The following is a 25,560-nucleotide window of genomic DNA, read 5'->3' on the forward strand; positions in this document are numbered from 1 at the left end:
GATCAACAACTAATGCATGTTGTGAATTAAACACAACTTTTCAATGCATTTTTTCCTCTCTCGTAGATTTGGTATAATTGATTATTTTCAACCATTAGTGAGGATGACTGAGTAGGTTAATGAGTTAGTGGAGGTCGCTAGTGGAGGTCAGTGAGAAAGAGAAGACCGTAGATATGGTTTCATATCTGGGTAGAACAGCGAGCAACACACACACTTTGGTTCTCGGCGGCATACTCGCTCAGCAAAGCGACACCACTCTCCCGTTCCTGTTAAGATTTCCAATCGATTCTCTCCACTCAGTGATGCACCCACTGATGGAAATAGAGAATACAACCACTATTGTTAAATGTATTTTGGGACCACTGGCATCTGCCATCAGATCAAATTCAACAAGAGCTGGCTAATGCCAAATGTAGATTTTCTAAAAACTGTATTCATGTCGGCACTAATGATGTCCGGCTTCGCCAGTCGGAGATCACACGAGAGAATGTTAAAGAGATGTATGTACTCCAGGGTGTGCTGAGTGACTCCAGTCAGGCTTCCTAAGCTACCAATTGGCCTGGTTGCTAGGGTGGGTAGAGTAACTTTGGGTTAACCTCCTCGTGGTCACTATAATGTGGTTTTCGCTCTCAGTGGGGAGTGTGTTTTTGGGGTAGACCAGACCTGCAAAAGAGAGATGGACTCCTTCCCTCCAGGGAACGTGCCGCTCTCCTCTCTACTAATTTGGCTAGTTTGGTCTTAAAAGTGACAGTATTTGACTAACTGGGGCCCAGGTCAGGAAGCAGTTAAACTGGCAAATCCGAATGTCTGCTAGCTGCCGTGAGAGGTCACACAGATCATATAAACTACAACAGATAGAGACTGTATCACCTAGATCACAATGAGTCTGTGTCTGATCCCCAAACTACCAAACTCAAACCCTCCACTATAAAATTTGATAAATGTAAAACTTTAAAAAAAATAAAAATAAATGAAAGAATTACATTAGAACATTAGATCTCTTTCAACCAAAGCACGAATTGTAAATGAAATTATTACAGATCATAGTTTGGATGCATCTGTTTGACTGAAACCTGGCTTAAACCGGATGAATATACTAGTTTAATTTAATCTACTTCCCCAGGTTATTGTTAAAAACATGAGCCTCGTCTGAAGGGTCGAAGAGGAGGTCTTGCTACAATTTAGAGTGAAGTTTTTAATGTTAGTCAGAGGACAGGATAAATATAAGTCTTTTGAAGTAATAATGCTTTATAACGTTATAGTAATACATTGATACATGATTAATCATTTACACCGACATCACCCAGGGAAAGAGCCGCAGCTGAGCCGAAACTGCACATACACCCTTCCATTTTTAAGCAGGCACCCGGTGCCAATTAGTAGAGACATGAAACAATAACAAAAAGCACTTGGGGTGTTCTTGTGGGATTTCCATGTATGATTAAAATACTCAAGCAGCATCATCACAACATCCCTTCTTGTATGCATTCTAATAGCAAGGTTATTACTTTTATAGTGATGTACAGCTTTCGAATATTTAGTATGTTGAGATGAGTTTGAAGTGCACTTTATGTAGATTCATGTAGCGTATTAGTGCAGGTATTAAGATAAAATGTTGATTTAGTAATTAGAGAAATTATTATATATATAAGTTATGGACCCTGACAAAAATTAACCATGGTTTTACTATAGTAATATTGTAGTAACCATGACTACTGTCACCATGGTTTTCTGAGCAGTAATCATGGTACTGATACAATTAACCATGGTTTTATAACAGTATAGTTTCAATATAGTAACCATGATTTTACTATATATTGTAACCATGACAGTGACCATGTTTATATTGTGGTTACTATGATTTTATTACAAAAGCCATGGTTAAGCTATGGTTACTGTTGAAAAACAATGATTGCTATTTAAGGGCAAACCTGTTGAAGTGTTTATCAATAGATTATTCTTCGGATTTGGCAGTAACATATATATCTTTTGGAACAAAGCAAAACTGAACCGTACCGAAACAGTGACCCTTAAACCATGATACAAACCAAACTGTGAGAAATTCAAACCATTACACCTCTAGTGTTTCTTCAGTAATGTGGCTAAACTGGTTAGGAATAAAGGCTCGACTGAACCAGATATTCCTTCACAACACAATAGTAATGAAATTTCTTTACTGATGAAATTGAAATCATCAGAAATAAAATTGGAATTACTCAATTATCGGTCACAGGTACCTCAGAAAACAGTGTCTCATAATTTTCCTCAAGAGCAACATCAATCTTTAACTGTCATAGGTCAAGAAGAGTGCATGCACAACATATGATCTTTTGACACATATAAAGTCCAAATTCAATTTATGCTGCTTTAAATATATCAAGGAAAAACAAAGGGGGCACATGGTATCTACTAATATAATAATTATTATATAACCACATTCCTTTAGATTGCATATAATTCCTACATATACAATTTAATGGAATAGGCTATTAATCAAGCAACAATACTGAAAAACAGAAAAATATTGACAGCTCTTTTCTGGATAACTTAATACAAGGGTGTTCACACTTTTTTGCGTGATGATCTACTTTTAAATGTCCAACTCATTAAGATCTACCAACTAAAAAAAGCAGTTTTGTTTAAAAAAAAAAAAAAAAAAATGCTTATTGGGACCTACTGCATTTATGCCTACATGGAATTTATCTTCTAAATAATAAAAATAAATATATAATAAATGTTCAATGTTGATATCATTCAATTTTAACACTAAACCCAAAACACCTACAGCACAATATAAACAATAGCCAGGACATTTACCTTATTCTGATGATTTGCACTGAATTTAACCTGACAGTTTTGTATAATCCGGGCATTAGCTGTTGGTAGCTAGCCTCAAAAACTGCTAGCTTCGCAATTTCATGCTCCGTTCCAAAAAGCCCTTGGAAGGCGCGAACCTAGTTGTCATGGCAACTGAATAAACAAAAATCTCACCTGGTCAAAATGTACTCGTCAAGTGCAAGTCAGACAGAAACTAAATTATGGAAAAACATATTTATTTGTATAACGAAATACATTTAAATTTTGTGCGATCTACCAGCATTACCTTCGCGATCGACTGGTAGATCGCGATCGATGTATTGGGCTTCCCTGAATTAATATGTCCTTTAAAACTGAACACAAAATTATGATGAGAAACTGCTCATTTCATTTACAGACCCAAAGCCTAAAGGAATTAAATCAGTAACCTATTAATGTATAAAATTTACAGTAGCCTAATAATCATTCTGTGGAGACAAGTAGTACAACAATTATTAATTTCACTTTTACCTGTAATATTTACCTGTAATAATCAAAACATGTAATAGTCCACGTTTTCATTATTGACATTGTAAAAAATTAACAGCAAGGTTTCATATACACTCACCTAAAGGATTATTAGGAACACCTGTTCAATTTCTCATTAATGCAATTATCTAATCAACCAATCACATGGCAGTTGCTTCAATGCATTTAGGGGTGTGGTCCTGGTCAAGACAATCTCCTGAACTCCACATTGAATGTTAGAATGGGAAAGAAAGGTGATTTAAGCAATTTTGAGCGTGGCATGGTTGTTGGTGCCAGATTGGCCAGTCTGAGTATTTCACAATCTGCTCAGTTACTGGGATTTTCATGCACAACCATTTCTAGGGTTTACAAAGAATGGTGTGAAAAGGGAAAAACATCCAGTATGCGGCAGTCCTGTGGGCGAAAATGCCTTGTTGATGCTAGAGGTCAGAGGAGAATGGGCCAACTGATTCAAGCTGATAGAAGAGCAACTTTGCCTGAAATAACCACTCGTTACAACCGAGGTATGCAGCAAAGCATTTGTGAAGCCACAACACGCACAACCTTGAGGTGGATGGGCTACAACAGCAGAAGACCCCACCGGGTACCATTCATCTCCACTACAAATAGGAAATAGAGGCTACAATTTGCAAGAGCTCACCAAAATTGGACAGTTGAAGACTGGAAAAATGTTGCCTGGTCTGATGAGTCTCGATTTCTGTTGAGACATTCAGATGGTAGAGTCAGAATTTGGCGTAAACAGAATGAGAACATGGATCCATCATGCCTTGTTACCACTGTGCAGGCTGGTGGTGTAATGGTGTGGGGGATGTTTTCTTGGCACACTTTAGGCCCCTTAGTGCCAATTGGGCATCGTTTAAATGCCACGGCCTACCTGAGCATTGTTTCTGACCATGTCCATCCCTTTATGGCCACAATGTACCCATCCTCTGATGGCTACTTCCAGCAGGATAATGCACCATGTCACAAAGCTCGAATCATTTCAAATTGGTTTCTTGAACATGACAATGAGTTCACTGTACTAAAATGGCCCCCACAGTTACCAGATCTCGACTCAGTAGAGCATCTTTGGGATGTGGTGGAACGGGAGCTTCGTGCCCTGGATGTGCATCCCACAAATCTCCATCAACTGCAAGATGCTATCCTATCAATATGGGCCAACATTTCTAAAGAATGCTTTCAGCACCTTGTTGAATCAATGCCATGTAGAATTAAGGCAGTTCTGAAGGCGAAAGGGGGTCAAACACAGTATTAGTATGGTGTTCCTAATAATCCTTTAGGTGAGTGTACACAATCACATTATTTCAGATGTGTACATTACTAAGCATTTCGAAATTGAATAGATGTAGTGATATAAGCCTATATTTCACCCATAGGGGCACTTCAGTCCATGTGGGCAAAGGGGCAGTTGCTTGGGTGTGTGTGCATGTGTGGAAACAACTATAGCCTACTACAGAGAAATTTCATGTTGCAGTAGATTTCAGTGAATTTTTTTTTACCGGTTGAGCGTGAGCGGTACTTGAGTGGAGCACCTGCTTGGGCCATGAGCGGTTGAGGAAAGCACACATCATGGAGCGGATAGAGCGGTGTGTCACACTGGTCAGCACTCACATGCTCTGGTATGGAGTGCCACAGGGATCAGTTTTAGGGCCTCTGCTTTTCTCCTTATATGCTTCCCCTGGGAGATATCATTAGGAATCGCAGAATAAGTTTCCACTGTTATGCTGACGATACCCAACTTTATATTTCTTCGAAACAAAAAGAAAAGAAATTTCACAATTCTCCAAATTAGCAGAGTGTATCAATGAAATCAAAGATTGGATGGCCAGAAATGTCCTTCTACTTAATTCTGACAAAAAAGGGGTAGGCTACTAATTATTGGACCAAAACCCTCTAAAAATAAGATGTTACATTTATATTTGACTCCCAGTGAATGTACGGTTACATCGTCTTCAACAGTGAACCAATCTGTCCTTTGAAAATCTAATTTCCAATTTTTGTAGAACAGCATTCTTCCACCTCAGAAATAGTTACGTAAAAGTTCTGACACATGCTCTCTGTTGCTGATGCTGAAAAACGAATTCATGCATTCATGACCTCAAGACTATTACTGTCTGACTATTACCATTACTGGGAGGATATCCTGCAAGTTCAATATGATAGTCTAATGATGGATCACACCCTTACAATAGAATACATAGATTATCAATTCATTGCCAACAAAAGCCTTCATCAGCCAACTAACAAAGGACAATGCATCTATGTGAACTTCTGCAGTTAATCCAGGATGAACTTCAAAGACATTAGTCTTACAGTTCGCGCACAATCCTTGTTTGAACACTGACCCTTAACACTTATTTAGTTTAATAATTTTAAACCATGACTTACACTGAACATAACTAACATTGGCATTATATTAATGCTGTTTAGCCATATGGGAACTGGCTCCACAGTGACCCTGGTTTCTCCCAAGGTTAGTTTCCTCAATTAACCAACATCTTATGGAGATTTGGGTTCCTTGCCACAGTCACCTTCAGCTTGCTCACTGGGGTTCTAAAGACAATTATTATTTAATTATTTACTTTTATACACAATTTTCAATCATATTTAATCAAACTACACAATGATAACTAAGACTTTATAGATATTACAGTTTCATTTTCTGCTAATGCATGGTTTTCTGTACAACTGCTTTGAAATGATGAGTGTTGTGAAAAGAGCTATACAAATAAAAATGACTTGGCATAATTTTCGACATGATTCTCCCTGTCCAATAAGTGATCTGCAGGATTTTGACGTCACATTTAGTATCGGCTGGCTTGGAACCTCGACCGAGGTGGTAAAAAAAAATTATCAGGTACTATCCACAGTGGAAAACCCCCAAAAAGGGAGCAGAGTCGAGTTGTACCATGCAGTGGAAAAGCCCCAAATGACCCTCATTGCTCTAAGTGTTGCAGCAAACTTAATTGTATTTTCTTCCAACATTTGGTTGCTCATAGGAGCGTCACTTCTGCAAACCCTTTAATTATTTCTCTATTTCCTTATAGCAATGCACTGTGTGTTCTCACTGAAATTAATGCAGATGAAGCATTCTCTGATGTTGCGTAAACTCTTGAGACGTAACTTCTTAAGGGGTGGTCACCACATCAGACCCTTTTATTTCTCTCATTTATTCAAAGGTGCATTAACTTATATTTTAGAAAATTAGAGAAATTTCACTTTTTTTAAAAAAAAATTATAAAAATAACATAAGTAGTTTGTGTTCTAGTCTGACACATCAGAGAGACACAGATTGATGTTCATGACGTGAATGCATTGAAGCAAAGTACACTTGTTGTGTTGCTGAGTCAAGCCTGGCATGTGAGTTTCAATGTAAAGCTCAACCGTATGACTCAGTTTTACTCCAAGCAACAGCAGTAAAGCAGAAAGAGCTGAGCTCTGGGTGACATGCAGCAAGATGCTTAGTGCATGTAAAATCATGTGATTTGCAGTATGAGAGAGCTGAAAATTCAGCCAAGATCTCAAATAAACATGACTTCATAAGTAAAAAACATCACAGTGAAAACAATATCAGGGAGAGCATGATTGAAAAGGGTGATTGATTATACTATCTCACTGATAAATTATTCTTGTGGCTTTCTTCTTGCAATTGTGCATTACAGAGAATGAGAAAGAATCAAGCAACAAGTCCCTTCAGTTTAAATAATATTAATAATGAATGACGAATTAAACATCTGAGCTTCTACAAGGCCGAATCGCAACATACCCCCAAATAAAAATGCAAACACACTATCAGAAATTTCCAGGATCATCAAGCTTTTTTGTCCATCCGTTCGGAATTTTTTTTATTCTAATTTCAATATTTTCCTGATGCATGTAAAATAAATCAGATGAGCATTTTAAAACAAGGCCATGAATGTGATAGGGTTGCCGAGCGCTACTCATTTTGATGGAATTGTGTTGCATGTGTATCTTAAAAATAGGCTAAAATATGTTTGAGTATTGATGTTATTATATGATTGAATGATATGCTGTATATGCAGTCATTTCCATATCAATAGGAGTTAGTCATAAATAATAAGTTTATTTCTTGTATGATGGCCAGCAACACGTTTTTTGGTCATTGATCAGGTGTCCAGGAATTTTACAGGGCCAAGGTAGCAACCCTAGTGTGCGTATTTATTGTTTTTCCAAATGAGGATGATCCCAAAATCTCAAAACGAAGGTTTAGTCACATTTAACCTACTACAATTTTGTCCCCAAACTATAGCTATGTCAACGTACGTTTACAAAGACACATTCATATGCATACAAATACAACCATATTGCAGTTGCAGGGAAAAATTTGATTAAGCAAGATAAGATACGGTTCCTGCGAAAATACACACTACCTCACATAATCCACCTCACATAATCCACCACACAGATACAATACACACACATGGACGTCCATTGCTGTTGTGTGATTAAGAATACCGCTCCTATGAGGACACACACCCAAACATATTTACGACACTAGCATAACAACAGCTATATGAAACACACATACAAAACACACCCACACGCACTCGATCAAACCGTCATTGCGGTTAATACTCGATAATAGAACGTTAACTGCCGCAATCAGTAAATCTGCGGCGGATTATATGGGGGTAAATAATGACGTTAAACCGAACGTTGTGCCTCGTACCTCTCCCGCTCAGCTCCTGCAGTGGGATCAAGTCCCCTCCGCCATCGTACGGTAAATACGGGTCGGCGGAGTCATCCTCCATACCGATCATCGGCTCACAGATTCACTTGAACGACAGCAGCAGCAGCCATGATCACTGTGGCGTTTGTTCATATGAGATTGCGCGTCTCCATAGTGCGTCAATGGAGCAGCCGATGACGTCTTCGCGTTCACAGACGCACAGAGCTGTCAACGCGGTGGCCCATCCCCTCTCTCATTATGGCGCTTACTCCGTGCCAAAATCAAACATTCGACCGACCGATCGAACGTCTATCCGAACGTCTTGTACTTTTGAGCGTCTTACCGAGCGGGTTGACCCACGTGACGACCTGACGTGACGTCAACGTCTTGAAAATAGCAGTTTTTTAACCATGCAAGTATCCAAGCTAATGTGTAAAGACTATACATGGACATTAAAGGCACTAAATACAGATGTTTTACCTAAAATACTCAACCATTTCCTGCATTCTGCTGCACTTCCCTGAATAAGCCTTTGGAAAAAAGGTGTTGTAGGCTAGGCCTATTCTAAGTCTTTCTGAGGGATGAACTGAAAAAGATACCACCTGTATATCATGACTTTCTCTGTATTTCATGACTCTAATGTTTCAAACACCAAACTCACCTATTGTAACTGTACATACATACAGTGGTAAGCTTTTTTTCTGTCAAACTGATTAATTATATATTGTCTGATATATTGTTTTACAAGTAAGAGTTAAAAGATATAAGAAAAATGATTTTAATTTAAAAGTTTTCAATGCCATATGGGACCATGTTGTCATTAATTGCCCATTCACTTTTCATGGTAAGTTACCATTGGTAACACATTGAGAAAGACGCAGTTAAGATTATTCAATAGACTTTGTTCATGATTTCGTTTTCTTCCTTCTGAAATTGCCTTTGCTGCCTCCGCTGACTTGTGGGCTGAGTTACTGTAACATAACAAGCTGTTGATGGTTTTGGATAGGCTACTCTGATAGATGAACTCTGATATATACATTTCTTCTGTCAGAGAGAGAGAGGTCACTGTTTCTAACATGAATTTTCACTGTCTCTCCTGTTCTCATCTTGTAAACATATTATTAAAGTGGTTTGCAGCATGGCATTATAATCGTCCCAAATTCTTGTTAATGTAGGCCTATAAAGACTTCTGAAAGATTGCATATTTTGACATTAGAAAGAGTGCTAATAATAGTATGTTAGAGACTAATATTTATATAATAGGCTATATAATCATTATAATATATAATAATTATCTTAATCCTAATTTATGTTTCTGTATAAGCAATTTTTTTCACGGTTCTTATTCACGTTGGAGGGGAAAAAAATCCAGCCAATTCCTGAATATTGATTAATCTAAATTAGATAATGCAATTTTCCGAGCGGGTGCAATGAATAAAACGGGCGGAAACACAAGCACGAAACTTGTAGTCTTGTACATTGATAATAGTATACAATTTATTAATAACATACATTTTATTTATAAATTGGGTGTTCGTCAACTGAGTGCATGCCGTCGGAGATTCCAGTGTTGACAGCTCCGTAAAATATCCTTGGATGAGCTGTAGTTTTGCTGTAGGCCAAAGCCCGTCTACGGACATTCTCTGTAGGCCTATTATAGCTACTGAAAAGTAGGCTAGCTAGCCTACAATACACAAATAACATTTTAAATTACTTCCGTCTATGAACAAATAAAGTAGCCTTGATGTCATAAATACAAAAGCATGATTTTAATACTAATCCCTGCCCTTACCCTTAAACTTAACTTAAAAATGCATTTATATCACATCCATAGAGATTGCAGCTCTTTATTGGAAACAATTGAAATGAAACGACTTTTTTATAGATGAAATATAATCTATTTTATTTTTGTTGACAGACATGCAGCGCATGTTCAAACTGTTGTTACTAATCTGCGATTTTTATAATTCTCTGGTAAATGTTTTATTATCATCCATATCTATTTGTCCTTATCAGGCAAAATATTGATGTTATTTTTTACATGCACTTTTACTAAAAAGAAAAACATGCCATTGTAAATCATAGTTGTATTACAAGTAAAACATATCTCCGCTCTAACATATTTTGCTATGCAATCACGTGCAAGCAGACAAAAAAATATTTTTGAATAACTGTTATATTAAGAGAAATCTGTATCCTTCAAATAATAGCTTATTTGTAAATTGGTTATTTGATTACGCTATTTGTGGTGATATGGTAAATAGTGAGAAGTTAAGAGAATAAATTTAACTTGCATGTCAACACGAGCGTCTCAGCAGGCTTGTTTTAGCACCATGACACAAATAGCCATCCTAACGTAACAATTTTGATTATTGAACTATAAGAAGAAAAAAAATGCCATGCAGAAAGAATAGGCCTAGGCTACTTTCAAAAATTTTTTTTTTATATTATTCTCGCCAATTTTACAGTTAACGAAGAGAAATGGTCTGATAAGATTATCAATACACAGTACACTTGTCTACGTTGAATTTATCTCTTCCTTTTAATCTTTAGGCCAAAGGTGTTTAAGTTTACGGCCCGTCTTTGCGTGGAATATAGGCAGCTTTCGCGACCAATTGTAAAGACCTCTTGCACGCCCATTACTCCAGTTAGTGGACCAATGCGGGGAGGTCTGTCTCCTGCTGCGTTAATTTCGTTGAATCTGCACCTATTCCGCTCACTAACTAGCCTACATTGGATTTTTTTTTAAAGACTCAGCAGGGCGGAGTTTCTCAGTCTTTTCTATTTCTCAGTCTCATTGGTCAATTCTATTATACATCTTATTCGAATTATTCCTCTTCCACATTTATTTATTGTTATTTATTATATTTCAGTTAACAATCATATAACCATAAGTTGTAATTGATTTAAACTATATACAATTCTTATTATTACTCCTGAAATTAAGTCAGGGTTACATTACACTCTTAAGGGTATCATAAAGTAAACATGTGGGCCGGCTTTGCATTTGATATGTCAATTTGTCTGATATAAATGGTCAGGATATTTTATGTAGCCTACTTTATATGATTCATTGTCTATGATTTTTATATTTAGGCAAAGCAGATGGGATACTGATTGCAGTTTTCGCTGCATTTGAATATGGTAGAGCGTATTTCTATTAAATAAGACACATTCCGAAATTAGATCTATTCCTAAACCTTCCGATTTAATGGGAGATATATAAAAATTATGTACAATATCGTGCTTTTCCGAAATAGCCGTTAAAGCATGCCAGATTTGTCAATAATATTTAGCCTCTGCTATATTTAACTTTAATAATAGCCTACACCGCACATAACTTTCTAAGCCATCAGCCATTGCACTAATCAAATGTGGACTAGTTAGAGGACACAATAGAAGCATAAGAAGTTAAACTAAGGTAAGAAAAACACAAACGTGTTACAACGTGTCTTCACACGTAAACAACACGTTGGGATGACGATCGGTTACTCGCGACTTCCGACCGGTCGCCATAGGAATGCGTTAACAACACGTCAGCACACGTAGGAACGTGTTACATATGATTTTATGAAAATGATCAATAATTTCGTTTTGGCTCATTGTTTATATGTGGCAGACATGAAAATCAACGAACCTTAATTACAAAGTAAAGTATATTCAGCTGACTATGTCTATATGTAATATTAGAACTGTTATACAAATTTTTTAAATAAACCTTTCCACTTTAACATTTATGATGTCTATTTGTGAAAGATTATGATAATTTAGTAATTTTATTAAGACTGAGATTATGCTTGATTAGATTAACTTTTTATTAGTTTGTTATCTGTGTGATAGCCTATGTATAAAAAATAGTATGAATGTTTTTAATATATTAGCCTACAGGTTTCCTGAATTGTTAAAACACATTTCTTGGAAACATCATTATTTTTTAAAACCTTAAACACAAAACCAAATTTTCAAACTACATTCAGAGAACATCTGACTCTTCTTTCAAAAAAAAAAAAAAGAAAAAAAAGACTCAAAACCATTTTAACTGTGCTCAAAATCAAACAGTGCTTTCAGATCATGCACACAAGAGTCAATAAAAAAATATATTTGCATTAGGCTATTATTACAGTCAAACCTGAATACAGAGAAAGCATTTTGTTACACATAACAGAAAAAAATCAATAAATAAAAAATAAACAGCAAATATTTTATCACAGCTTAATCCATCTGGGTCTGATCTCATTTCCACCTCTTATTTCAGTCTTCTGACTCAATTATGCTGTGTGGTAATAGCCCTACCAGTTCATTTGTGTATAATTGTGAATTTTAAAATTCAAAACAGAAAATTGTTTGGTCAAAAGTGACCGAAGAGCACCATGACAGTACTGGACTTGTAACATTTGTTGGAAAAGTAAATTATTTTAATTATGCTATATAAAACTTTCAGTAACAATATTATTACAATAAATTGTACTTAGCTTTTTTTAAAGTTCTGCAAATATTTTAAACTGTAGATTCACAGGTCACAACAGTTTAAAATATAAATGTGTGTGTGTGTGTGTGTGTGTGTGTGTGTGTGTGTGTATAAACGGATATTCTATATAGGCTAGGTCTATCTGTATTTCCAAATATATAAATATAATATATATTTATGAAAACCTTCTTTTTAAATGAAAGGCTACATTTATTAATTTGGGAGTGCTTTCTTTTATGGACTGTGAGAACATTGTACATTGGGCAATAAAATGAACAATAAAAACTAGTTAAAATGATTATATTGGTCAAATTAAGACTATTGAATGACTGTATATAGGCTAGCCTACAGTATTTCTGCTCTTTGAAAGTAAAACACATAGCCTCACATGCACAGGATTCAGGAGAAATGTTTTAGTGTTGTTTTAGGGGTACAATATTTATATGTATTGCCTTTAATGTCCATTTATAGTCTTTACACATTAGCTTGGATACTTGCATGGTTAAAAAACTGCTATTTTCAAGACGTTGACGTCACGTCAGGTCGTCACGTGGGTCAACCCGCTCAGTAAGACGCTCAAAAGTACAAGACGTTCGGATAGACGTTCGGATAGACGTTCGATCGGTCGATCGGTCGGTCGAATGTTTGATTTTGGCACGGAGTAAGCGCCATACCTCATCCTCGAAAATCATCCTGCTGCTGTGTCTTGCACGTACATACATGTAAGAAAACTAAAATCTTAAATGCTGCTACTTCTTTTAGCCTTAGTACTAAATTTACAATACGAGAACAGCATAAAAAGCACGTTCGAAACCGTATCATCAATAGCGGATCCTGGCCTCAGCGATATAAGCAGCCAGGCAAGACAGGGTACCTAATCGGTCCCCATATCTCACACATGGCTCTCTTTCTTTTGCAGAATACAAATTCATATTTTTAGAAGATTATTTCAGCTCTGTAGGTCCATACAATGCAAGAGAATGTTGGCCAGAACTTTGAAGCTCAAAAAAGCACATAAAGGTGGCATAAAAGTAATCCATATGACAGTGGTTTAAATCTATGTCTTCAGAAGCGACATGATAGGTGTGGGTGAGAAACAGATCAATATTTAAGTGCCTTTTACTCTAAATCTCCACTTACACTTTCAGATGAGAAAGTGAAACTAAACAGACATCAAATGTGACTTTCAGATGTGAAAGTGGAGATTTAAAGTATAAAAAGGACGTTAATACTGATCTGTTTCTCATGTTGTTGTTGATAATAAGGGGCGCACACATTGGATCTCGCCAAGGGCAGAAAGTAAGCCAGAACCGCCACTGTGTAACAAACATAAATGCTAATGACCTGATTAAACATTTCTTGCTTGTTTGTTTTGTACGGTGGCACAATGCTGCCACATACTTATTTTTTTCTCAATCATTTATGTTGAAAAAAGCAACATATTTTCTCATAATAAAGAGTTACTATGTCATTAAAAACATCATCTTATTATGACATAAAAACATTGTTTTTGCCAGATGTTTTGAGCATCTTCTAACAAACTAACTGGCTTTCACTTTTCATATCCTAGGCAGCACACCTGTGCTTACAGTTCAGTGTAGCTACTCAGTGGTAAATTAATCCAGGTAAAATGTATTTCTTTTGTAACATTTTTCAAGTCAGCATAGATTTTCAGTTTTTCTGCAGAATCAGTAGGTTTAAGAGGAAAATATTCCAAAAAATGAAGCTGGACAATATTTTCTGAACAGTGTTAATGTAATCTGCAGGTCAAGATGTTTTGGAGTGTTCATTTACTGTTATTTATAAAAGCTACAGAGCAGAGCTGCAACTACCACAAAGTGGTAAATTACCGTAGGAACTGTTAGTTGTTAAGTGTCATAATTTGGTTATTACAAGAAAATATATAATTTTATGGCATAACATATCATAAATATGAGAAAAGATGTTGGTCATCGGACATAATATCTCGTTATTACGAGAAAAGATGTCGTTTTTACAACATACCTCGTTATTACGAGAAAAGATGTCGTTTTTACGACATACCTCATTATTGCAAGAAAACAGTTTGCTGAAGACAAGCAGACTAAGGACATGGATTACTGGAACCATGTCCTGTGGTCTGATGAGACCAAGATAAACTTATTTGGTTCAGATGGTGTCAAGTGTGTGTGGCGGAAACCAGGTGAGGAGTACAAAGACTAGTGTGTCTTGCCTACAGTCAAGTATGGCGGTGGGAGTGTCATGGTCTGGGGCTGCATGAGTGCTGCCGGCACACATGACAAGATCCTGTCATGGCCAGCCCAATCTCTAGACCTGAACACCTTTGAAAACCTCTGGTATGTAATCAAGAGGAAGATGGCTGGCCACAAGCCGGCACGTCCTGCTGGATATTTTCGTCATTACAGCACAAACAACTTAAAATACTGCATCATTTTTGGGTATACAGATAAATGTAAGACATCATAAGAAACTATAAATGGTCTACTTTTATTTGTGTACACTCACAATAACAACAAAATCTTGTGTGCTTTTGTAAAATAAAAAGGGTGAGCTTTCAGCAGTCTGTGTTCATGAGCATATTTCAGAAATGCACCACAAAAATGAACTGAAACTCTGTGAATACTTATCACACAAACATGAAACATATGTCTAAAGAAAGCTTAAGATTTCTACTTTTACATAAAACAATTCAAATTTAAAACAAATATTCTCCTGCAATGCAATCTGTTTGAAACAAAGCGATGTACCGTTTTTACTGGCTTAGCTCATTAAATGTAATGTGATCACACCCACCAGCAGAGCGCGCCATTCATACGCTAATGTGAAACGCCCCCAACAGAGTTCAGAGGTTTGATGTAAACACATTTCATTCATTTTTCTGCGCGTTTGCAACAATACACAGGCGAGAAAGCTCCAGGATATTAAGGAAGGGTTATCATTTCCCTCAGAAGAAGAGCGGTAATCCGATGAACGTTTGTATTTTGAAGAGAGACTTGATCCAGCGAGGATACAATTTCGGACGAGTAAGTCATTTAGTTTTCATTAGCTGACATGCTACTTTATATAAACATGTACATATTTTACTAGTGGGACTGTTTCCAGACTTGCCAACCAGGATTCAGAGTATTGACATTTTAAAAATGACTCCTAATAAGCAAGATTTAGTTACATTTAAATGCTGTTTTGGCTAAAGCAGATATTTAAATTGTATGCTGTATAATATAAATATGATATGTAATATTATATAAAAATAATATGAATGTTTAGATTATATTTGATCTAGTGTTTATAATGCCTCATTATCATCAACAAAGCTTGTGCTTGCAAATATGTGTTAGGGTTAAATTAGTAAAATGCACTTTAAATATGCCCATATTAGAAAATCAGCATATTATAATGATTTCTGAAGGATCATGTGACACTGAAGACTGCAGTAATGATACTGAAAACTCAGCTTTGAGCACAAACTGCATTTTACAATACATTTAAATAGAAAACTGTTCTTTTAAATTGTAAAAAGAGTTCAGAATATCAATGTTGTTTCTGTATTTTGGATAAAATAAATCCAGTCTTGGTCAGCAGAAGAGACTTCTTTTAACGGTAATGTAGGTCTAAAATTAAGTAAAGTCTTTATGTAAAGAAAATATATAGTCAGATTACTTCTTTTAACTTAAAACTTGATTTGGATCATTAAGTCTCCTCACATTCATTCTCTATCCCTGATTGATAGGCCCAGGGGAGGGTCTTTGTCTCTCAGGTGTGAATTACAATCAATATTCATGATAGTTCACACCTCCTCGCATATTACCTTTCAACACAAAAATGTCTTACAAAAGTTCAATTACTATATTGTTTTGTATGAATGAGTGATCAGGATGGTTTTCACATTATTTTGTAGCAAAAACTCTAGGCTACAAGATCCAGTTCCCAAATGTCTTGTGGACAAATGTTTAGTATGTGATATATGACCTTATTTCAGTGAACCTTATTTTTAAAAACCATGCATAAACGCTATTTTCTCAAAAATACAAACCTGTACATACATGTTGCTCACATATTTTTGTAGCCCAGTTTGTGCTGAATACAGTGTTATCAGACTTTAGCCATTAATATGTTTTAAAGCAACTGAAAAAAGCACAAATGTCAAGGCATGTCAAAACTTCTCCAGGACCCAAAATACCCTCAGACCCCAGAGGGTTAAACAAAACCGAGGTGCTTGACTTTTTGCACCAGGAGTGGCATAAAGTCACCCAACAGCAATGTGAAAGACTAGTAGAGAGCATGCCAAGACGCATGAAAGCTGTGATTGAAAATCAGTGTTATTCCACCAAATACTGATTGCTGAATAACATTAGTATTGAGTTGTTTAAAAATTTACTTTTTTTGTTATTTTAACCAGTTGTCATTTTCTAAAAAAAATTCTCTAAATGACAATATTTTATTTGAAATGTGGGAGAAATGTTGTCAGTGCTTTATAGAATAAAACAAAAATGTTAATTTAACTCAAACACATACCAATAAATAGTAAATCCAGTGAAACTGATAATTTTGCAGTGGTCACTTAATTTTTTCCAGAACTGTATATCTCAAAGTACCATAGCTTTACCACATAATGCGATCACTGTGTAGTGGTACTGCCACAGTACTTTTTTCTTTATGGGATGTTTAGTTTTACAGTAATACCAGTCAATATTAATATATCTCTGAGGACAGCTTTCATCAACAAATATAAAAGGAAATCGGTCCTAATATGTCTAAATGAGATCCTTTCAGCAAACAGATCAATTCTGGAAGCAACAGCAGCTAAAGTATGCTCAGCAGGTTACTAAAATTGATCACTAAATTTCATAATGTCACCTGTTATTACACACAAACCTGCCACCATATTTCAATGGCGAACAAAGTAGACTACCTCAAAATAATAGATTCACATCAGCATCTAGGGGAGACCAAGAAATGTCACCACAGCACTGAAACGCTCACCACACACACACACACACGATTTACCTTCAACACTTGTTAATAATACTCCTGTTGCCAGGTAACTGCTTTGGGCCATGCGATGAGGTCATCCATTGGCTCTGTCAAATAATGTTGTTTAAAATCATAACAAATACAGCTCTGTCCCGTTAGAGCTCCTCAAGTGACAACATTGCCCTCACATATCCGCCTGTCACTGGAAACACAGAGCACTGGAACAGTACAGCTGCAGCAGGGAACCCCATCGTGTGGTGGTTTAAAAAGAGCAACCCAAAGTTTGACACCAACAATGGCGCTAGAGGATACCAGTTTAAACTTCCTGCATCGTCACCTTCAAGGTGACAGGTTTGCCAAACTGGTTCCCATGTGTTGTTTCTTTTAAGCCACGTCATATTTATTCACACCAGTTGAACGTGCAAACCTTCTGGTCTGACAAGCCAGTTGTCACCCTGAACCTAATGTGAACTTTCACCTAGTTTCCCACCATCTATAATAAGCAAACCATTTATTTCCTGAATATGAGCACTGTGCCAAACTTTCCTTGAGCAAATTCTCCATTGTCATCAGCTGCGGTTCGTGTCAGACAGGTAACTTTCCAAGTCCTGGGCAGCCGGAGAGAATCTGATAGGGCAAAGATTGTTGAATGGCATGGAAAGGCGACACCTCCCTATTAAACAGCCACAAAGGCTCTTGTTGGGTATGTGATCCAGCAAACAAAGGTTTGTCAGGCCGCCCACTGTGCTAGCACTGGGATGCTAATGAATAATAAAACCCAATAGTGTGCCAAAGGTTAAAAAAAAAAAAATGCACTACTGCAGACTTCTGCCAACTTTAAAATAATTTAGTTACACTTGACTTACTCCTTTGATGCACAAACATCAAAACCCAACAACCACAACACTTGGAAATATTAATACAAGTGACTTTATCAAATGATATCCTAATTGTGGCCCTGAATGCAGATTGGTCAATACTTCCACTAATGTAATAAAGAACAGCTCTTTAAATATCTACTGCTCCCCTGTCTGAGCTATGGTCCATGTAGCATTCGTTTCTTGTATTGATATGCATGAAAAGCTGTTATAAAGTACAACTAAACTTTCATGATAACAAAGACCTTTGCTAAATGCTGCCTTCAAGTCATGTTGGAATGATGTCATAGTTACAAGATGACTACACATAAACTCCACCACAATGTTCTAATTACCAGTAGGGAAAAGACCTGGCTCAGTAATTGTGAATGCTGACATTTGTACACATTTGAAAAGAATACAGAAATGATCACACACCAAAAACTGCTGTCAAATCAAAATATACATTTTCATTACATTTAAGATAAAAATGCATTCTAATCCTAAAACTGTGCATTCAAATTTTGGATGTGTGTCAAGCACTGACCATGACTTCAGACCATTTATGCACTAAAAATGCTAGATGCAGTGCAACAAATAGAATTTAGCAAGTTGAAGTACTTTTTAACTTGACACATCTAAAAACATAGCACTCCTGCACGAGATGCTGAATAAACAGCAAAACGCACCGAAACTATCAAAGACGTTTGTCTAGCACATTTACAATAAATGTTAAACTGGATGGTTGCAAAAGCGTTTGGTGTGAACAGGTGGAGATCTTTTGCTGTTGCGTCTTTCTCTTATCAGCGTTTCTCAGATTAAGCAATGGGTTTAAAAATGCTTTGTCAGGAAAGGAGTTTAATTTGGAAATGTGTGTCTCGAGATACTGGTGTACTGTTCCATTCGGTTGTGCTCCGTCTGTTTAAACAGCCCTAGCCTGGGCTTATACGGTCTAAACCGCTGTCCGATTATGTCATCAGCATTAGTACAAGCAGCAGCTGCTTTCCACTGTAACTAGGTAACAAATCTATGGAAGTGTTCATTCCTTTGAATTTACCACCAAAACTTGAATGAGCAGTGATGTGAAGAATGTTAGCGTTTTACTGCCGCAAGCCCACAGATGTGTGTTGCAAGACGAGAAGAATGTGAGCTGCTCTCTGAAGGCAATTTATTTGGACACAAGCAGGTATGAGAAATGAATTATACTCTAATAATTACGACCGGAAGCCTGCAAAGATGCAAATATACATCATCCATAGTGGTTCACTTCTGCAATTTAGGACGATTGGGTTCATATCAGCAGTGAACTGCCCCAAAGTTCACATGAACCGTACCCTAGACTACCTTCACAAGCGGACTTGGGTGCAAGTTCGGAAAACAGCGTTTACTTTATCCAAATGAACCAAATTTTTATGTCAAACCTGATTGCACACCAAAAATGGTGGTGTGAAAGCCACTTTACCACAGCGTTCAGCCGAAAACCACTACTATCTAGGAATATTACTACTGTACATACAATTGTAATGAATGAAGAAAAACACTTAGGTATCATTGTTATTATGAAGCTTGAGTTTGGGGTACTACTGTGGCACCAGTGCAACACCATGTTAACATAGAACTTTCTATTATAACACCCCCCATCAACAAACATCAATGTTACAACTTCCACTACACCACCAATGGCTGAAAACTACTGCAGTTGTGGCTGATGGAACCAGCAGCACAATATTCCTGGGATCGTGTCGACCTCAAGGAAGTTCATAATCTTGGAAAGAATTAATAAGAAATGGATGATGGTTGTGCTGGGGAAAGGGTTTGGAGGAATGGAAGAATGGAGGTCAGACATAGGTACATCATGTGTGGTCCTACCTGGTGATGCATCCCCGTCAAGCAGGTTGTCGTCCTCTGTGGTGTGGAAGTCCATGATGATGCCGGCACCATCGAGAAGCTCTTCGTCACTGCTGGCACTGGTGATGCTGTTGTAGCTGTTCCTGCAGTAGCCTCTGTTGAACAACTGCTCAGACTCCATTTAGCAACACAAAGCCCTATCATAGAGAAACCATCCAGAGAGTCAGATGACTTGATTTGGCAAACCGCAAGGGTCTGTCTTGTGTACTTGCATCCGTGCAATAAGATATATGCAAGAGGCACACAGCAGACAGTTTATTGACCAAATCAAATTTAAAAAAAAACTTACCAAAATGTATCATTGTAACTTTGGTAAGAGACGGTAACATGTTAGTCTATGTCCCAATTAGCATGTGTGTATTATGCACTAAAAGTACAGTATGTACTTCGGTGGTGAAAGGCAGGGCATTAATGCACGGGCTTAAGCTGGAGCCACACTAGCAAACTCAAAACCCTATTTAGACCGAGGGTGACACACTTGCCGACTGTTTTGCTGAGATCTCGCTCTCTTCAGTTGGAGATATGACACAATTGCCGGTACAGAATGGTGGAGGGGTGACAGACATTCCAACTCAACACAACCCTCTCTCTCTCTGATTCCTTGTCACATGAAGCTCACCGAAATAACAACAGGAGTACTGCGTGAGCATAAACAATTGTAAAATGGTGATTTTCAAAGAGAAAAATCGTTGGATCCTTTTTTCCCGTTGCTGTAACCATTAACTCAACCTCCCGCTGGCAGACACTAAAGCATGCTTCGTCTCTCATCTACTGGCACTCACCTCAGGCACCTACAGAGTCTAAATAGATGTACAACCTACAGAATTTCAGTAGTACATCTAAATGGCAGTAGTCATACTGTTTGTGTGTTTTAATTGCTGTAGATTATTTTTCACATTGTTTCTTCATCAAATAGCAATGTCAAATTTAAATCAGGTCATTCAATGTACAACAGCGCCACCTTAAGGAAAAAAATAGCATGTGTTATATGCATATGTACACACATATTGGAGAGACTGACAATTCAACATCACTGCACAAGAAAATTGACATGATAAAGTAGTCATTTGTATGAATACATTACAAATTCTTTTTAAATGTAATTTTGATTTTATGTATATAAATGCAGCATAAAAAAAAAAAAAAAAAAAAATAGGCCGCTTAGCAATAATTTTTTTTGCTGATTTCACACGCGGTCCGCCCTCACACCTTCTTCACTTACAGAATTTCACTGTGCAAAGGTACATGTGACCACGCCTTTAGACTATATATTTTACAGTATATTACATATGTTAAAGGAATATTCTGGGTTCAATACAAGTTAAGCTCAATCAACAGAATTTGTGGCATAATGCTGATTACCACAAACATTTTGACTTGCCTTTCCCTCCTTTTCTTAAAGAAAGCAGAAATCTGTGTTACAGTGAGGCAATGGAAGTAAATGGGTGCCAGTCCGTACATGTTAAAATACTCACTGTTTCAAAAGTATAGCCACAAGACAATATACATGTAAACATGATTTTAATGTGATAAAATCACTTACAAACTTTTCTGTGTAAAGTTATAGCCATTTTTACAACTTCATTGCTATAATGATGCAATGTCAACAAACCCTAAAATAACAATTACAATGTAAACAACTTTACAGCTCAAATAATACATGAGTTTTAACAGAAGAATGAATGCAAGTGCTTTTATAAAATTATAAGCTTCACATTTCTGTTTAAACCCTCAATTTTTGCTTTTTATATTTTTTTTTAAAGAAAAGGAGGGACAAGTCTAAATGAATTTTTGTGATAATATGCCACAAATGCTGTCGAAACTTGCATTGAACCCAGAATATTTCTTTAACCCAAAAAGTAAGCACAACTTGGAAGACGCACCGGAAAATGCATATCATCAGGGCACCTTTGGCATACTACTTTTGAATGTACTCTAATTTGGGACAATAACTCAAATCTTGCACACCATTTAGGACAGAAAGTACAGTATGTGAACTCGGATGCAATTACTACACTTACTATTACTGATGTAAAGTCATAATACACTACTATGGGATCTCTTTTCAATAGTGTAGCTTTCAGAAATGTTCTATTCTTTTGTTTCATTTCTCTTTTGATGAAATACTATGTTACCACAGTTTTAATGTTATAACAAATAATAACTCAAACAATAACTCTTGCAACTATGGCATTTTGTCAGAAAAAACTGTTACAATGAAACATTTTTGTGGAGGAAGAACCGTTTTATTTAAAAACCACTTATTTAAATATGAGTGACCTTCCTATAAATCCTATACATATTCCCACATATTTAGAAAGTTACAGATATTTCTGAAACTGAGGCTAGGAGGCACACAGCTTTTACAGACATGTTCGGTCAAGACAAGGAGTTATACATTCATCAGCTTTTGCATCCCAGTGTTATGTTCAAACTTCCATGAGCCCATGTTCATAGGGTTAACTGGCAAAGGAATGTTCCTGGGCAATGATCATTGACAGTAGTACTATACACTGTCAGAAACAAGAGTACGGTCGGGGTCCGTTTGTGATCACATAGGGTACAGCTTATGTGGTTGTACCCTCACTGGGTCAAAGTTACACCTTAAGGTACTAATATGTACTCTTTAGGGGTATATAAGGTACAAATAAATTTCTGTCCATCATAGGGTCCATGTATGTACCATTTCACCCAAAAGAGGTACAAAATACTACAATCAAATGATTTGCCTGGTGGGGTATGGGGTGGTTCAAGGCTGCCAAAGCTGAACCCCTTCAAGTGCATGAAATTCACTTTATTGTTGTATACGGGATCTCAACAATTCAACAAACAAGCAAATTAAAAATCCCCAAACACCAACATAAACTTAAATAATACAAATAAAATGATATCCAGTTAAATAGTTCATGTTCTCTGGTCACTGACCTTGTATTTTAGAGTTTATATTTATTGTGTCAAGATGATGATGATTATTATTAATTTACATATTAAACAAATTCATTAAATTACATTACAAACAGGTTTAGAAACGATGCCATCTTATCCCATATAAAGTAAACAAGCAGTTTCTTTTAATAAAATCATTAAACTTTGGATCTTTTGGGTGTTTAATTTATTCAAAAGGAAGAGCGCAAACTTCTGCACAATTAAAACAAACTTTTTTAAACAAGAAAAACTGAAGAGCTGTAAGTGCACAATGTAGGGCTTTATTCAAATTAGTCCAATGGGATTGACTCACTGCCTGTAAGGCGTCAAGAAAGGAGGATCAAGGGGAATCGGGCTGAAAGGGAGGATGCGGGAAAATCAAGGCGAGAGTTTTGAGAGACACGTGCATTGGAGAGGACAACAACTGACTGTGGACTTACTACTATTGAAGCGAAAAACAGTAAGACCGGGTATTCTGGAGGACGTGTTGTGTGTGTTGTGTTGTGTTGTGAATATCGACCAATGGCCTGTATAGGTCCGGAATGATATTGTTACAGGGTTCCTTGCAATACCAAACAACATGGCACGAAGAGAGACAGAAATCTATAGTGACAGTATGGATTATAGTGAGGAAGATGGAAGTAAGGGAAGTGAATGGGCTGAGGTAAGGAGAGGAGATAAAGGCAAAAAAGATCCAAGTGTAGGAGAGTCAGAGAGTGAAGGAAGAGAGGGTGAGAAGTCAGAGGAAGGTTTGAAGAATGTAGTAGTTAGGTTCAAGGGGGAAGGAGTTAAGAAAGTGGATCTGATCAAACTAACAAAACTCATTAACCCATTTGTGCCCAAATTTTTCTGAATGGTTTCATGCATATAGTCATGTTAATAGTGTCCTATATGAACACGTTCTGCATTTGTTTTCCCAAGTTTTTTTTTTCTTCTTCTTGAAAATCATATTTGAATGTGCGGCAACTTTAGTTGCCACTGGGCAAATATGTTGTATGCATGCCTTCAATGTCAAATTTGTATAGGAGGAGAACATTTGGCATCTTTCTCAAAATAACTGCTTTCAACAGATCAATCTTTATTCATAAACAAATTTATTATGTGTAAAAGTATAAAGAAATTCACTGCAAACCCAAAAAAGCTGCTTCTATCTTATAATCTCTTGAATTTGAAAATAAATTATTAAAATGTCGTAATTATCTTGAATAAATGGGGATTTAAACCGTCATCAACAAACCCATTTACTTAAAGTGGTGGAACATAGTGCAGAACAAAATGCAGACATTAAGTTGCCCTAACAGGGCATTGTGTATCAAAAAGTTAAATGAAAATAAATATAATTAATGCATTAACTCCCATGGCGCTGGAGAAAACTCTGGGCAACCAGCCTTTGAAAGGAGAGGAGATCTCTGTCTCCCTCTTTACATGACTGGTATGAATGAATTTTCAATGGGTGGGTTTTGAATGACTGAAATAATTAATAAATACATGGTTAGTTTTTGTGTCATGCCACCTAACATAAGCCCCATCCTTCCAACCTGCCACCCCACAGCCTCACCTCCCACTTCCCATTACACCTTCATGTACCTCTAATAACACCAGGCATTGACCATAGCACTGTTGAGTACCCAGCTGTAGCATGGCCACCACCACTTCTTTGATCGGATGCCAATCTGGTAACGGTTTACACATTGGTCATGCAGGTCAACACCTCCCATATGTGCATTTCAGTCTTTATACTGTAGGTGATTTCATAAAATAATGTAAATGTAAACTCTTTACTTGTCTGAATTTCAACTTTATAATGGAATCATAAGCTACTAGTCATAAAAAGTATTAGGATCCTTGACCGATTAGAATGAAAGGCATCCAAACTGGATGAAGAGGTCTCAATATTTTGCCCCTTACAGGACATAATATCATAAAAGTTTGAAAAAGATAAACTACAGCAATTAATCCCATGCTTTAAGTTATGTTTAGGTGGAATATTATAAAAGTAAAAATCACTAAAAAAGACCAATAACCATGATTTATTAACCTATTAAACACAGTAAACCCCATATCCCAATGATATATGTACTTAGAAGGTATTTGCACACCGGCAACTATTGTTGCCGCTTGGACTTTTGACTAAGTATACAAGACACTATAGATCTCTTGTAATATTTGTTTTGTTTGGGTGATTCTAGAGACCTTGATGATTATGTAGATTTATATATGTAAAAAAAAAATACTTAGTAGTACATGAAAATGACCTTTTATTGGGAGGGTTTGACTTTGCCATGCTTCCTGGAAGAAGGGGTAGGAAGTTGACAGCATTATGTGACAGGAAGGAAGTGAACACCAATTTTTTTTATTGAAATCCTTAATTTGGTTGTTTTCTTGCAAGTCAT

The 25,560-nt window shown here is 36.6% G+C and overlaps 1 protein-coding gene across 7 annotated transcripts in view; it reads right to left on the reverse strand.

Annotated features, from left to right (window-relative positions):
- Positions 1 to 25,560, reverse strand: part of LOC127647866 (H(+)/Cl(-) exchange transporter 3-like) — a 79,341-nt gene that overhangs the window by 32,095 nt on the left and 21,686 nt on the right. For 4 of the 7 annotated variants that reach the window (XM_052132493.1, XM_052132417.1, XM_052132710.1 and 1 more), the window contains exon 2: positions 20,204 to 20,379. In XM_052132493.1, the coding sequence (XP_051988453.1) occupies positions 20,204 to 20,363 (160 nt within the window). In that variant the 5' untranslated portion in view covers positions 20,364 to 20,379. Of the gene's footprint in view, positions 1 to 8,035; positions 8,300 to 17,510; positions 17,655 to 20,203; positions 20,380 to 25,560 lie in introns of those variants that run through there. The other 3 variants (XM_052132641.1, XM_052132569.1, XM_052132813.1) reach the window with 3 other exon arrangements.

This window comes from Xyrauchen texanus, chromosome 1 (assembly GCF_025860055.1).
Source record: "Xyrauchen texanus isolate HMW12.3.18 chromosome 1, RBS_HiC_50CHRs, whole genome shotgun sequence".
NCBI classification, from domain to species: domain Eukaryota; kingdom Metazoa; phylum Chordata; class Actinopteri; order Cypriniformes; family Catostomidae; genus Xyrauchen; species Xyrauchen texanus.